General features: G+C 39.9%; 2 protein-coding genes across 2 annotated transcripts in view; one reads left to right on the forward strand and one right to left on the reverse strand.

Annotated features, from left to right (window-relative positions):
• The window catches only part of LOC118430589 (cyclin-K-like), a gene marked incomplete in the record, with an annotated part of 6863 nt that extends 1579 nt beyond the window's left edge, over nt 1-5284 (reverse strand). The window contains 10 exon segments of the mRNA XM_035841595.1: nt 1-300; nt 686-725; nt 1295-1398; nt 1730-1908; nt 2367-2445; nt 3056-3161; nt 3370-3510; nt 3916-3997; nt 4400-4576; nt 5121-5284. Of these exon segments, the coding sequence (XP_035697488.1) occupies nt 1-300; nt 686-725; nt 1295-1398; nt 1730-1908; nt 2367-2445; nt 3056-3161; nt 3370-3510; nt 3916-3997; nt 4400-4536 (1168 nt within the window).
• Nucleotides 5285-5430: 146 nt separating this feature from the next.
• LOC118429789 (actin-histidine N-methyltransferase-like) lies at nt 5431-14399 on the forward strand. Its single transcript, XM_035840427.1, has 15 exons — nt 5431-5569; nt 6108-6272; nt 6751-6843; nt 7086-7231; nt 7622-7694; nt 8181-8291; nt 8648-8728; nt 9235-9299; nt 9574-9632; nt 9830-9944; nt 10403-10577; nt 10739-10805; nt 11213-11298; nt 11730-11890; nt 12414-14399. The coding sequence occupies exons 2-15, from the start codon at nt 6128-6130 to the stop codon at nt 12894-12896; spliced, it is 1860 nt and encodes a 619-aa protein (XP_035696320.1). The 5' UTR covers nt 5431-5569; nt 6108-6127; the 3' UTR covers nt 12897-14399.
• Nucleotides 14400-14518: the final 119 nt, after the last annotated feature.

Here is a 14518-nt window from a genome sequence, read left to right on the forward strand (position 1 = left end):
AAGGGACTTGTTGGTGCACCGATGTGCTGCTCGCAGAAGCTTGGAGAGTGGGAAGCTGAGTAGAGCTGCTAGGGGCTGGGTTCTGCTCTATGGGAGGATTGGAACTCTCTGATATGTCCATGGAGACCAGTTCTGTGTTCGCTGTGGACTGGGGTTCCACAGGGGATGACTTGACAGATGAAGTAGAGGAGGTGGGGGCGCTGTGGTAGCTCTGTGTGGATGAGGAGGGCACTGCTTCTTGCGAAGAGTCGTCTGCGGAGAATTCAGCTCTTTCGGCACTAGGCACTCCGTTAGCTGCAGCTGGGGGGCACAGAGGTCACGATTGCTTTGACACTTGTTTGAGCAATCAGACCAGATAAGTAAGACAAACCATAAAACAGCAAGAAATGGTAGTATACCAGAACTGAGGGCCATTGTGCTTCAATCAACCTTTTTCTGTGATCAGCATCTCCTGGTTTAGCACACCAGTGCTCAGATTAGTCCATGTTACTACTTAAGTGCATTTTATAATATCTAAGCAGTCTTATGGGTCTAGTATTCAACCTTATCTAAGTAGATTTTTTTTTCAATGAAAGCTTTCCATTTGTTAGGCTATGTCTGATATATTTGCATTAAAACTTGGTAATGAAAAGGGCCAAATACACACATTCTTGTTATAAAACATAGTCATTTCAGAAAGGCATACCTTGTGTGGAAGGTTTTGGTTCCATCTGACCAGGGGATTCCTGTAATTGGAAAAGAGAAATCATGTAACATTTCCAATAGACTTTATTGGCAAGTAGTCAAGTTTTTGAATACCTGAGATCAGCCTACAGTACTTACTTACATAATCCAAAATATGCCTCCCAGTGAAATCGGCCTTTGCTATTAACATATCTTTGCTACTGAATATTTGGACAAATTCATGGACCAAAATAGTCTGCAAATCCCTACAGTAGCACATTAAATCAGAGGCTGATAATTGATGTGAAAGTTTATTGCAAGTGACAAACAGAGGTAAACAGTATATAGTAGTAAACAAATAACTCTAGTGATAAATTCAAATAAACTAAACAAACAAAACAAATTAGCTATTGGGTTTGACTAATAATGGCCCGCAACTACTGGTGTAATCTGAAGGAGGTAGAGAATGGACACATGTCTTGAGGGACTGGAGGCTGCTGTCACCTATATCCCAACCCTTTCCCAATAGCACATGCATCACAGCTGTTGAGGAGCATCTTGTAAACCTCTTGTTCTCAAAGACCAGACAGTTTCTGTTTGTTCTGTGTTCTAGTCTCTTGTTACTACTTACTATCCTGGGTCTCTTGGCAGGTCTGGATGCGGGAGAGGGGGGAGGGGACGGTGTAGATATGCCCTGGGGCTGGGAGTACAGGTCCAGCACCTGATGACAGATGTCTGCAGGAATAGAAACATTTATGATTGAACCATCTAGTACCTTGTCAAATAAAAAATAAAAAACAAAAACATCAGACATGAAATCAAAAGGCTGTCATACTCATAGACAATTTCCAGATCAATTTACATGCTGGGAGATGTGAGGCACTATGGGTTCTCTGGGCTCCCAACATCATTACTCTGATGAGCTCGGGGGTGTATACTCTGCATGCATGTGTCTTGTCCTGCCTAAGTTATCATAGTAATGGTCCACACCCCCCTAATTTATCCATAGTGTCTTTCAACTTGCAATGGAATCTGTAAAAAGTTCCATGGTATTCCATCACATCACCTTCCAACAGTTCCAGAGACACGTCCTCTTCAAACCTGTCCCACCAGTTCTTGACAGGTTTGTCAGCGTTGGACTGCACGGCCCCCAGCATGTCAAACTTGGTGAGTCTCCCTGCCAGGTGCATGATGGCGATGGCGATGATCTGTGGCTCCCATTGTAGACACAGGGTCGTACACAGGCTGGGGGACAGGAAAACATCAGTTATTCTCACATGTCCTCTTGGTTTCATTATTATGAGGGAAATACTTAAAATGTCTCTTTTAGATGATATGCTGGACTCTACATACTAAATCACATCATTTGCTATAACCATGGTCTCCAGAACACATAAACTTAAGCAGCATGTTATGATTTCTGCAATTAAAGGTCAAACTTGATGATAAAGGCTATATTTGCTTGCTCACCCCAATCTTTTTTACTTGTGTTTAAAATACCTTTTCATGACAAATGATGATGGTGATTTACATATGATTTCCCCAACTCAGTTGTGCGATATTCTAAATGAAATAATTGCAGCAGTACTCTGTCATACTACTGTAGTGTTTCATCAGTCAACTTAAACCACAGGGAATGCCTCATTTCTCCTCCTAATGCAAGATTAAGTCCATGAGAACTTAAAATGAATTAACAGTATTACCTGTCATTAACAAATGTCCATGCCATCTGCACCAGCTTGTGCAGCTTATTCTTGTCTAGAGTCAGAGACTGGGCATCTTCTGCAGGGACAGAATGATCAGCTGTGTTAAGCATGTATCAAAATCTTCATTAAACAACTCAATAGCAGGATAGTGACGGACCTTTCAAGCGACTTAAGTAATGGATTTGATAGAAAAAATGTGAACAAAATTTCACAGAGAAATATATGCAGGAAATGGACTGCTTTCCATATCCACTACATGCAATCAGTATAGAGATAAGGGTCAGTTTAAGGTCACTGTTTAGTCAAGAAAATTCATCTCAGGTCTGCACTGTGATCTGATTTTTAAGTGTTTCTGGATACATGATCATCATGAAACACAATGACCCTTCAGATTGGTACTAAAACAAGTCACATTTTACACTTATTGCAAATCAATACAATCTATTCTTGAGCAACAAAAAAGACCTGTCTCTATCCTTGATCCTTGGCATACTTGAAGAGATACATACCCTTCCTTTGAAAGTTTGAGTGACTTGGCATACTTGAGGAGATACATCTCCTACCTTTGAGTGACTTGGCATACTTGAGGATGTACATATCCTACCTTTGAGTGACTTGGCATACTTGAGGATGTACATATCCTACCTTTGAGTGACTTGGCATACTTGAGGATGTACATATCCTACCTTTGAGTGACTTGGCATACTTGAGGATGTACATGTAGGGATGCTCCACCTGCAGGTCAAACTTGATGGTCTGCAGGAGGATCCTCTCCAGTGTCATCACCTCCTCCTGTTAGTGGAACACAGGTTCAGGACACATGGATGCTTTACATGGCAAAACAATCACAAACATCACAATGGAAAGGAAGGTACATTGTAGCTATGCAATAACTTGAAAGAGGTCAGTACAGCAAAGACAAAAAGCACTGTTCAAATGCCATCTACAATATGGTACGTCAGCACTTATTATCTCAGCAGTGACACAAATGAAAACTTACCTGCTGTACTTTTGGATCATCACCAAAAGGAGCAAACTGCTTGTCGTTCAGCAAGGCCCGTGCTGTTTTGATAATGTCTCTACATTTCTTGGGTGTCTCCTCTACCTTCCCGGCCAGGAACAGACAACAAGCACCAGTGACCTGTTATAATTAGATAAAGAAGGTGTTATTCTTTCTGATCTCACACAATGAAGGCATGACAGAATGAGATCATATACAACTTGGCAATAGCTTTCTTATTTCTCATAATGTAAATTTTGAAATTTTTGTAGTGTTTTAAAGTTAGCAATGATCCCTCACCACAAACTCACTACACTGCAAAATACTAATATGCAGTTTTCCAATTGTGTTATCCCTAAACTCAAACATATAGAGAACTCTTTATTCATCTAAGTGCTGTGAACTTAGGCGAATAGAGTCTCATCTCCGTTTTAAAATACACATTGCTATCTTGTCAACCTGAGCTAAGGAGAAGCTTAATTTATCAGTGTTGACAGAAACGAACAAATACAAGAGAAATACTGGGTAAAAATTGTTCATACTTACGTATCTGTTGAAATCCTTGAATGTGTGAAACATATAGAATCTGTGGAAATATACAACTCCAGTAGCAAAGGTTTGTGGTTTTCTGTGAAAGAATGTTAAGGGAAAAAACTGAACTGAAATGGCATACCAAGCAAACAACAATCCAAGGCAGCGATAGAAGGCAATCCAATATATACATGTCAATCAGTCTTACACTTACAATAACCAATGATGGATAATTCCATTAAGTCTTTTTTAAAGATATGTTTATGGGACTCGAACAAGGAGAAAGATGATAAGTGATTATATCCAGACGACAATGAGAAAACAAGGACTAGGTACGAATTGGATCAGGCCAATATTTTCATGAAATGGCATTTGAATAATACATGTACTAAAAGAGTTGGTGTCACTGAATGATCATCTCTGTTGATTAAGTGCTAACAGGCACATCAGTACATGTACTATACTTAAGCCATACTGTACACTATAAAGTGAAGGATACAATCCCAGAGCTGTTCCTGCATCAATGATGAATCTGGCTCCCTCCCTCCTGTATCTACACTCTGTAGCGTAGTCCACCCCAGCAGTTGCAGAGGGTGAGCACAACAGGTCCTTCTTCTCATAGTACCAGCAGGGCATGGTGCTTCTTTATCTATTCCTCAGTTTTGGGGTATAGATTCTAAAGGAAATGGGTTATAAAAGAACGAGGTTAAAAACTTAATATGCAAAGGCTAGCTAATAACAGTTACTTGTGATACAATTTTACTAAAACTTTTAGTAAAAGGTTTGTAAATTTGTCTATGATATACTTATGCAGCTGTACTTATGTATTATGAAGATAGCTAGTATATGAATTTGTGTCTACACGTTTTACATAATTTTTGTGTGAAAGCTGAAAATCTATTTTGTACACGTGAAAGTATTTCCTACATATTTGGTTTTGCCTGGTTTGTCTGATTTAGCATTGCTGTTTAGCTCAAAGAACAGTTTCAACAAAAAATCTACCCTAGAAACAATGTGCACCGTGCCTACTAGCATAAGCTATGAAGATAGAACGGAGGGGATATAAGAAAATTGCTACAAAATTATTTTACAAAAGACTTCACATAAAGTTAAACAGCTGCCCGACGTCCGCCAATCTGCCACATAAAAATATAGCGAAACAGTTGAATTTCCTCAGTGCTATCCGTGGGATTCAACTTTAAAATAGCCTCTGTACTTACCTTACAATGTTAGCTGCAAACTTTGTCGAGTTTTTCCAGGGATAACGCCAAAAACAGCATGAACAGCTACAAACTCGGCACTTCCCTACCACAAGTCGCCATTTTGTGATCTTTCTGACTGGACAGCTCTACTGCGCAGGGTGACAGGCGCAGGTTATGCCATTACTTTATGGGGGGTGTCATTGGGGACATACAATTTTTCCATAAATGAAGCCACGTCAGAAAAATCATGACACAAAATAAGGAACTACGAATAAGATTAATTTTATGCACAGATTTCTAAATGTATTTGTTTCCTTCATTTGCGACTTTTGTCAAAACTTTACGGTTTAAACAAAAACGAAGGCCCCCATTCGATACAATGTTCCTGTAAGGAGCATGTAGCTGGCTGATCAAGAGAAGACTAGGGGATAAAGGCTCGAGAAAACCCTTTAAATATTGCGTTTGAGGTAGGCTGGGAGGAATTATTTCTTTGCATGAAAAAGTACAACACTTCAACTAGTCTCTCAGCTTATAAGTTGCCCAATCGTTTTGTTTTTCCTTCGTATTTTCCTTGAAATCATTGTGGACTCGGGGTGCACAGATTCTATTTTCAGCTTCCATCCTTGGTTATTCAGTTGTTCAAAGATCCTGATTGTAAGAGCAGGAGGAGGAGGAGGAGATGGATACATGTCATCATTCGACTGCAGTTCATAGAAATACAAGAAGACTGATGTATTAGCATGTAGTTGCCATTGTGATTTTCATTATTGGCTATTGTCAGCACTTGATAACACTCATTCAAGTCGTCAAAATGACATTTTTTGATAACAATGATTTTACGACTAACGTTACAATTATGCTATATATTAAATAAATCAAAGTACTCCCTAAATACAAAATGTAGGTATCAGGCACAGCTACTCTTACGGCCAATCACTCTTAACTGGTCAAGAATGGGAAAACAATACCTTCTCTTTATTGGATTCCTGTTTCTTTATTCTCCAGTATCAGCAGATCATAGCACTATGGGAAAGAAAAGTAAGCGTGACCGTGGTGCGGGAGGGTCTGCTGGCGGGGGGAAAGGCGGCGGCGGTGGAAACACCAAACCAAACGGAAGAAACAAGAAGGATGTCCGGGATGTCATGGTTCTAGTCAACGAACTTTTGCAGAGTAAGTTGCCTTTCCTTAGGGTTTCGCAAGAAGTCTTTGATTGGCTGATTATATCAAGAACGTTATGATTATGTACAATATGTGTACCTCTTATCATGCTGTCATGATTGTCAAGTTGGCCAATTGGCATTTTCCATCTTGCTCGCTCTCACTCACTCACTCACTCACTCACTCACTCACTCACTCACTCACTCACTCACTCACTCACTCACTCACTCACTCACTCACTCACTCACTCACTCACTCACTCACTCACTCACACTCACTCATACTCACTACTAACTTATTCACATTCACTCGCTCTTTTACCACCTCACACATTCATCCATTCATTCTACTTTGCCCCTGAAGATGTAATCACTGCTACATGTCCTGCATATGGCAGGATCCTGTAAAACTGTTTTAGAAAAATGTTATGTGGAAAATGTTGCGAACTGTAAGACCTTTGTTAATGGTACCAATATTGAAATGTTTCCAGAGGCCAGCAGCCCTGGGGTACCCCCTGGGAAAGAGCTGGAGGAGCACATGTCTATCCGAGAGGTGGTGGAGAGGATCAGAAGGAAACAGGAAGGTAGTGGAACTGCAATTTTGCTTTTTCTCCTTACCCTGTAGGATCTACAAACATTGTGTTTGGAAATTAGAAACGAAGAAAGGGACCATTATCTAGTCTTCTTCAGCTTGATGTCTACCAACATGTCAAGTTAAGATTTACACTGCAGTTTAAACATGAGTATGAAAAATTCACAACCTATCCAGTCAAATGATTCAGGTACATTTATTTGTGTAAATCTGTTTTTTGTCCCCCCTCTCCAGGCTGGACCCTGGAGCCGGTGTCACGAGAGCAGTGCTTTCCTGTATTCCTGAAATGGCTGGAGGACCATGGTGTTAAGAGTGATGCTGTTACTATAGAGAAGTTTGAGGTGGGAGGGTATGGACTCAAGGCTGTCAAAGACATCAAGGTATTCATTCAAATCTGCTGTCTAGACAATTGCTTTCATATTAATCCTACTATCACTGCTCCAAGGCTAGGTGCAATCTCATGCAGCCTTGGAATTAATGGTACATAGGAAGGCCTTGGTCTCGTCACACTGCTATTATATAATTTCAGATTGAATCTGAAATGTATGATACTTTGTATGTGGTTATTCCTTCCACATACAAAGATTTACTCACACTGAAATGTTCCATGTTTGAACAATGTAAACATTTTGCCTCTTGGAATGGTTACAAATGAAAGTTCATCATACCAAAGTCTTATTATAAACTTACTAATAAAAACACAAAGCATATATTTATGAGTGGTGGAAAACTTGAGCTCAGTGCTATGATAACCGTTTGTTACTTTGCAGGCAGAGGAGCTGTTCATCACCATCCCCCGTAAACTGATGCTGACAACAGAAACAGCAAGAGAGTCCAGCCTGGGTAGGAAAGACTTGATGCTGATGCTTACTAGACTGGCCGTTCTGTTTGTTAATTGAAAGCTAGACTGTACAAATGTAATTCAACAAGTGGTCTTTCCTGATGTTAGACTGATTTCCATGTACAGTATGTAAATAGAATTGATTGCCCAATTCTCAAGTCATTCATACTTGGTTTTCAGCGAGGGAATGCTTGTATAGATTACTAAACATATGGTAAAGACTAAAAAGCATAGACAATTTGTACTCAGTAACAGTGGTGAATCTGTAATGAAACACAGTACGTTTTCTCAACATTATTTGTATTGAATCAAGTGTGGACTTCTGCAAAGTTCCATTACAAAGTCTCGGCAATGTATACTGATACTACATGAGCCACTGGTTTGTATATACTTGTACTACGTTGTAGAAAGGGTTTACTTGATAGAAAAGATCATGATAAACAAGATCTGAGATATTTCTTCCTTTTAAATCCTCTGTTTTGTTTCAGGTCCACTGATAAAGAAAGACAGGATTCTGCAGGTGATGGCTAACGTGTCGCTGGCGCTCCATGTTCTGTGTGAGAAGTACTCTTCCAACTCCTTCTGGGCTCCCTACATCAGTATCCTTTTACCATTATTGTTGTAACTTAGAGTATGTTTATTCACCTTCTGTGTGATAGCCTAGAGTATGGTATACATGATGCCGTCTTCCGACCAAAGTCTATTGTACATGTAATTCATACAAAGTTAGTGGTAGGGCCAAAGCAAAGAGAAGATTATCTTGTATGCACATGCTCTGTTTTGCCTGTGGAAGTGTCGAAACTTCACAAAATTTACCACATTGCAGCATTGATGTTAGCATAGTTCACCCTTTTTAAACATCTCGTCCTGGGCAAGTAGCTTTAAGATAACTTGTACCTGTCAGCTTGGTTGGTGTTGATGTTGTCCATGTGTTCCTTCACCCTATATCTACCAGACATCTTTCCAGGCACGTACACCACCCCTCTGTACTTTGAAGAAGGAGAGATGCTCCATCTACAGGGCTCACTCAACTTCAGTACGTAATGTAGAGTCTTCAAACTAGCTGCCTTCAAAATCCGTATAATAATTCCAATATCAAAAGCATATGAATAATATATGTAAATAATATCTGAAGACAGATCAGTTTGTACAAGAGTATAAGATACATTGATACAAGAAACATTCATTTTTCTGCTAGTCAATTCTAGTGTTCCTGAAGATGAGTAGTTATGTCAGGAGTAATGGATGTCACTCAAAATATTGTGATCATCTCTTTATGCATGTAGTTTATGCAGTTGTAGAGATTGATTTTGGTTAGGTATCAAAAACATGAATCACATGAGTTACAAGGTTTGACCCTTGACATCCATGAAATGCAACTGGTAGGCTGAATGTAAGGTTAGATACAGGCACAGCAACACTGATGTATGTGTTGTACCTATCTACTTGTCTACACTACAGCTCCAAAATGTAACATTACAGATTATACAATTGAGATGATTCAGCAATTGTTTCGTGACTCTTACCTTTGCCTTTCTTCAGGTGACGTCCTGAACCAGTACAAGAGCATTGCTCGTCAGTATGCCTACTTCTACAAGCTGTTCCAGGTACATAAAGATATCCATATATTTGTCAGATCTGATTTTTCTACACATATGCAATGACTATAATTGTAGTAAAATCATTCTTTATTCGGTGATACGAAAAATTTATGCGTATCCCAGGCCATATGGGTCACTTCTGACTGAACATGCAGGGGGACATTAACAGACTGACTCAGGATGTTACATAGATGATATGTCACAGATGAGTTCACTGTACTTACATAATAGTCACACTGTAGAGTATCTGATTAGCTGTAACTTTGTGTCATTGTTCTAGACTCAGCCAGAAGCTGCAGGACTGCCATTGAAAGAATGCTTCACCTTTGATGAGTACAGGTGTGTATTGTGTAGATACTTGTATACATAATGTTTTATGAAACATGTCACAGTGTCTGATGCACTGTTGTGTACTTTTTTCCCTGCCTTATGCCCTCCTGATGAAGTGTCATGAGACAAAGGTCTGACCTAGGTTTTTAGAATTGATAGTATTCTTGAACTTGACTTAACTTCTGACATACATGTACTCTCCATAGATGGGCAGTTTCTACAGTGATGACCCGTCAGAACCAGGTCCCCACCAGTGATGGACGACATCTCATCACAGCACTCATCCCCATGTGGGACATGTGTAACCACAGCAATGGAGAGGTGAGGTCTCAACTTGGGTTTGAGACAAGATAAAGTGGAGCAATGTCAAGTCATACAGTAGTATGTTTCTGCTATAATACTACTTTTAGTGCCATAGCTTCAACATAGGACTGAACTTGGGGTTGAGTCAAGATAAAGGGAAACAATGTTAAGTCATACAGTAGTATGTTTCTGCTATAATACTACTTTTAGTGCCATAGGTTCAACAGATCTTAAGGCTGAAAAGTGGAAAATACCTGGCAGTGCTTACTTGAAATAATTATAACATATTTATTTGGATTGCTGGTGTAAAATTATGCCTGATTATTGTCTGTAATGAGCTGTTAGAACACCATATCTGACTAGCTTCATAACTTTCCTCATTAGTTTCATTATACTCTGCACACAGCAATTTTTTTTTTTCCTACTAATATTTCGGAGCAACAGGTTAACACTGACTGGCATTTATTCCATCTCAGTTCAGTACAGAGTTTAACCTGGGCAGTGACTCGGCTGAATGCCTGGCCATGCGAGAGTTCCCCACAGACAGCCAGGTCTACATCTTCTACGGCATGCGCAGCAACGCAGAGTTCCTTATCCACAACGGCTTCGTGTACCCAGAGAATGTGCACGATAGGGTCAACATCAAGCTGGGTAAGGAACATGTTTGGGAGAATTATCGGCTAGATCACATGTATACAGTATTGTAATTCAGCTTTCAGATTCACATGTATGTGTGTCTCTGACTTTCTTATTTTGCAACATATTACATCTTAGTATCTAAGTATCTGAGATATGTATTGATTGTGTTTTAGGTGTAAGCAAGAATGACAGCCTGTTTGCTATGAAGGCAGAAGTCCTATCCAGAGCTGGGATTCATGCGTAGGTTACTTTTGCCTTATTGTCAGACCTCTCAGGTTCACATTATTTCCACCGTCAGCATAAGGGGTTTGTAGTCAAGGTCAAAATTCTGTAGATGTTAAGTTAACTTACGAATATGGTGTATACCAGTGTACAATAGTGTCTTTATGAACATAACTCTACAAAAATACCTAAGTGCACAAGTGCAACTACAGTCAAAAACTAGGTACCCAGCTCCACTTTAAGGTATGCACCCAGTATGTTAAGGCCTGTTGCTTTGATCTAAAAAAACTATTTTTTGGTCAGCTACCTGGAAGATTTAACATGCCCATTAGGACATGCGTATTCATGTACCATAAAGTTGATAACGATTATGGTATAAAGCTGACAGACTAACAGCTGTTTTCCCATTGCTCTTTCTTTCCAAGGTCCACATCCTTTCAGGTGCATTGTGGGAAAGACCCCATTCCTCCCGAGCTGCTTGTGTTCCTGAGGGTCTTCACCATGGTGGAAGGTGGGTACCACTTTATACAAGCTTTTATCATTTTTGTATTGTTTTTGTTATTGTTTTTGCTGTGGAAGTCCTTTAGATTCAACAGAAGGTGGCTACAACCAAGGACATAGGATCGAGCTATAGGACATTATATACGAAAGGACTGAGCACAGAGTTAGTCCCTATTTATCAACATATAATGTCCTTGGTACAACTTCAAAGAAAGCTTTTATCGTTTTTGGTTATTATAATTTTTGTGCAAGTCTTTCAGATTCAGCACAAACGTTAGATTCTTTGGCTCATTGATAACCTACATATCATTCTTACTTTATCTAAAGCATTATTAAAGCGTTATTATCTAAAGCATAACTGAAGATATCTAAAAAAGGGCCCAGCTATCCCCAAAACCATGAAAGTTGGTAACGCAAAATGGATGAACCCTTTCCCTGAAGGTGATTTGCGAGACCTGCTGACGAGTGAGCACCAGTCTGCGTACCTGAGCTGCCTGGGCAGGTCTGACTGCATGGTCACCCAGGAGCAGGAGACCAAGGCTTGGGCCTTCCTGGAGACTCGCCTCTCACTGCTCATCAGGAGCTACAGAACAAGTATTAAGGTTGGTCTTTGTGTATTTCTCTAGGTTTTGTGGATTGGCACTTAGTTTTGTTTTTGTAGTTGAAACAATCACTGACACAATGCAAGTGGAGCGTTCGGTGTATGATGAGGGGTCACCGGAAAATTGCAAACATAAGACCATTGTAAATATTTCCCGAGTATTCCATTGGTGGACCTGTTAGGCCAAAGGTCAGTCACATCAAAGTCAGAGGTCACTGCAAAACTGCAAGGGTAAGACCATTGTGAGTATTCCAATTGTGGACTTGCTAGACTCATAAAAGTCCACAAAAACCATCCCTTCGACAACCCAAGAACTTTAAGTTTAAGAGCGCAGTCAACACCTTGAAGCATGTGAATACCTTTTAATGGACCAATCAAATGGCATATTTATAAAACAGGCAACTTGCAGCTAGAAGGCTAATTTACGTATTTCCGTACAAAGCAACACTTCATTTAAGTAGTCAGATTCAGCACAAACGTTAGATTCTTTGACAGTTTTTTTTAATGATCTGTTGCATGACCAGGATGTAGAGACAGAGCTGCAGGTGCCTGACATGACCTACCACAGCCGCGCAGCCCTGCAGCTGAAGCTGGCGGAGATGCAGATCCTCAGCAATGCTGCCGAGTACGCCAAGACCCAAAGGGAGAAGATCCCCCAGCTGGTGGAGGAGAAGATACTGCAGCTGGCCGCAGACGTGGCGCTGACGGTCAAGGTGACAGATGAACTGGATGGAGAGTTTGTAGAGGAGGTGCTGGAGCTAAGTGAAGATGAGGAGGACTTTGGAACTGAACAGAAGGAAGTCACATGTGCGGAAGTGACAGAAGGAAGCAAAGATGATAAAGGTGCAGTATCACACGCAGAGGAGTCGAAGACCCCTGAGAAGGACAGTGGACTCGAGTCCTCCTCAGAGCGGGAATCTGTAGACGGAGATGCTATCAAAATGAACGGTGCCACAGTTGAAGCAAATGGTGAAGCTTCAATATCAGAAGAGGACTCAAAGAAATGAAGTTTGGTTAAACAGCAAGGATTGCTTCAACAGTCATTGTTGCTGGGGAAACAGAGTTGCCAAATGAATAGGTCATCCATCTTACAGATACCACTACTGTAAAAAGGTTCATCTTGCTAAGTACACATGTGCAAGGTCAAAGGTGAAGGCCCTCGAGAGGATGTTGTTTCTTTGTTAGTTTTGTTTGAAACTTTTTTTGTTCATGAGAAGCTTATATCATAATTACATACACATGATACAAAAACATCTGGTTACTTAGAGCAAAAGCTCAGGATTCATAGTCCTTGTCCGATCGTTTTGGACATATATAAGAATATGGTCAAGACAAGAAGGGGCCTTCATTTTGACCTTATGCACATATAGAATCGTGAACCTTATATATATAACCGTTATATATATATATATATATAATTTGTCCATTTCCTGTACACCTTGACATTTCAAAACTTGTAATCAAGGGATAGATGGCAATAATTTATTCTTGACACCTTGTCTGTGATATGCAACACTGTTGCAGTTTGGTTGTAATTTGTTTGCTCAAAAGATGAATCATGTATCTGGTCATGTATGGTATGATCGTCCAGGTTATGCCTGAGAAACGTACAGTACTCCAATCTTCCAATGGACAACATTTTGTTAAGTGTAGGAAACAATCAACAGAAGCGCTATATAAAAAAACAACTAACTATTAAGTATCATGTAAGATCTACAATGATCAGAGTATGGTAGTTGTTCAATGTAGGGGATGAGTAGTCTTCAAACATTGTGCAGTATTTACTGGTATCTTTTGTTATCTGTTGTAACTCTTGACCATATCAGATGGACAGAAGCATTTTCTGTGATTGTGATCATATGCAGTTCTTTTAAGTGGACAGAGATGTTGTTCTATTGTTGGTCCAGTTGTACCTAAAGATTGAGATTTGCTGACAAGTTGTGTTACTGTAACTTTAGTATAAGGTTCAGTTTGTGCCAAGTGTTAATATCTACAATGGATGTGCAATACCACAGAGTATCTTGCCATGTTCCGTTCATAGCCAGGTGGTTAGGTTAGTAGGTACAGGATCAAGAGATTATGGGTTTGATTCCTGGCAAGACATTGTGTCCTTAGGAAAGGCACTTTACACAGCTTTCCTCACTCCACCCAGGTGTAAATGGGTACAAGACAACCTTGGTTGGGGTGGTAAGAGGCAGTCAAAGGATTGGCTCCATGTTCCAAAACCAAGTATGCTCTAGACAGTGAATTAACAACACACTGCCTCCTTAAGACTATTGGCCCTTTTCTTTTATCCTACCAAAGATACTTGTGCATCTGATTGCTACTGGTATGTAATATTACATCCTTTTATGCTAGGAAAGCATGCAGTTTATTGTCTGTTCTGGAAATATTTTGTTGCTATTTGTCTGTTCTGGAAATATTTTGTTGCTATTTGTCACAACAGAAATTGGGAGATGTAACAAATCTGAATTAAATTAAGATTAAGTTTGAAATACAACTGTAAAAATAACTTATCGGTTCTGTGCTTTTGTGTTGTGCACTTTCATTTGTGTGTGTGTGTGCGTGTGCATGTATGTGAGAATGCATGCAATTTAAACATTGTAAGTATCTATCAGTATTTGGTACA

Source organism: Branchiostoma floridae, chromosome 1 (assembly GCF_000003815.2).
Source record: "Branchiostoma floridae strain S238N-H82 chromosome 1, Bfl_VNyyK, whole genome shotgun sequence".
Lineage (NCBI taxonomy): Eukaryota > Metazoa > Chordata > Leptocardii > Amphioxiformes > Branchiostomatidae > Branchiostoma > Branchiostoma floridae.

Bases quoted from the DNA above. Each gene is read 5' to 3' on its own strand.
- LOC118429789 (XM_035840427.1), top strand. From the start codon at position 6,128: ATGGGAAAGAAAAGTAAGCGTGACCGTGGTGCGGGAGGGTCTGCTGGC. The intron at 9,300-9,573 runs GTACATAAAGAT...TCATTGTTCTAG, and splicing joins ACTTCTACAAGCTGTTCCAG to ACTCAGCCAGAAGCTGCAGG. The intron at 9,633-9,829 runs GTGTGTATTGTG...TACTCTCCATAG, and splicing joins TTCACCTTTGATGAGTACAG to ATGGGCAGTTTCTACAGTGA.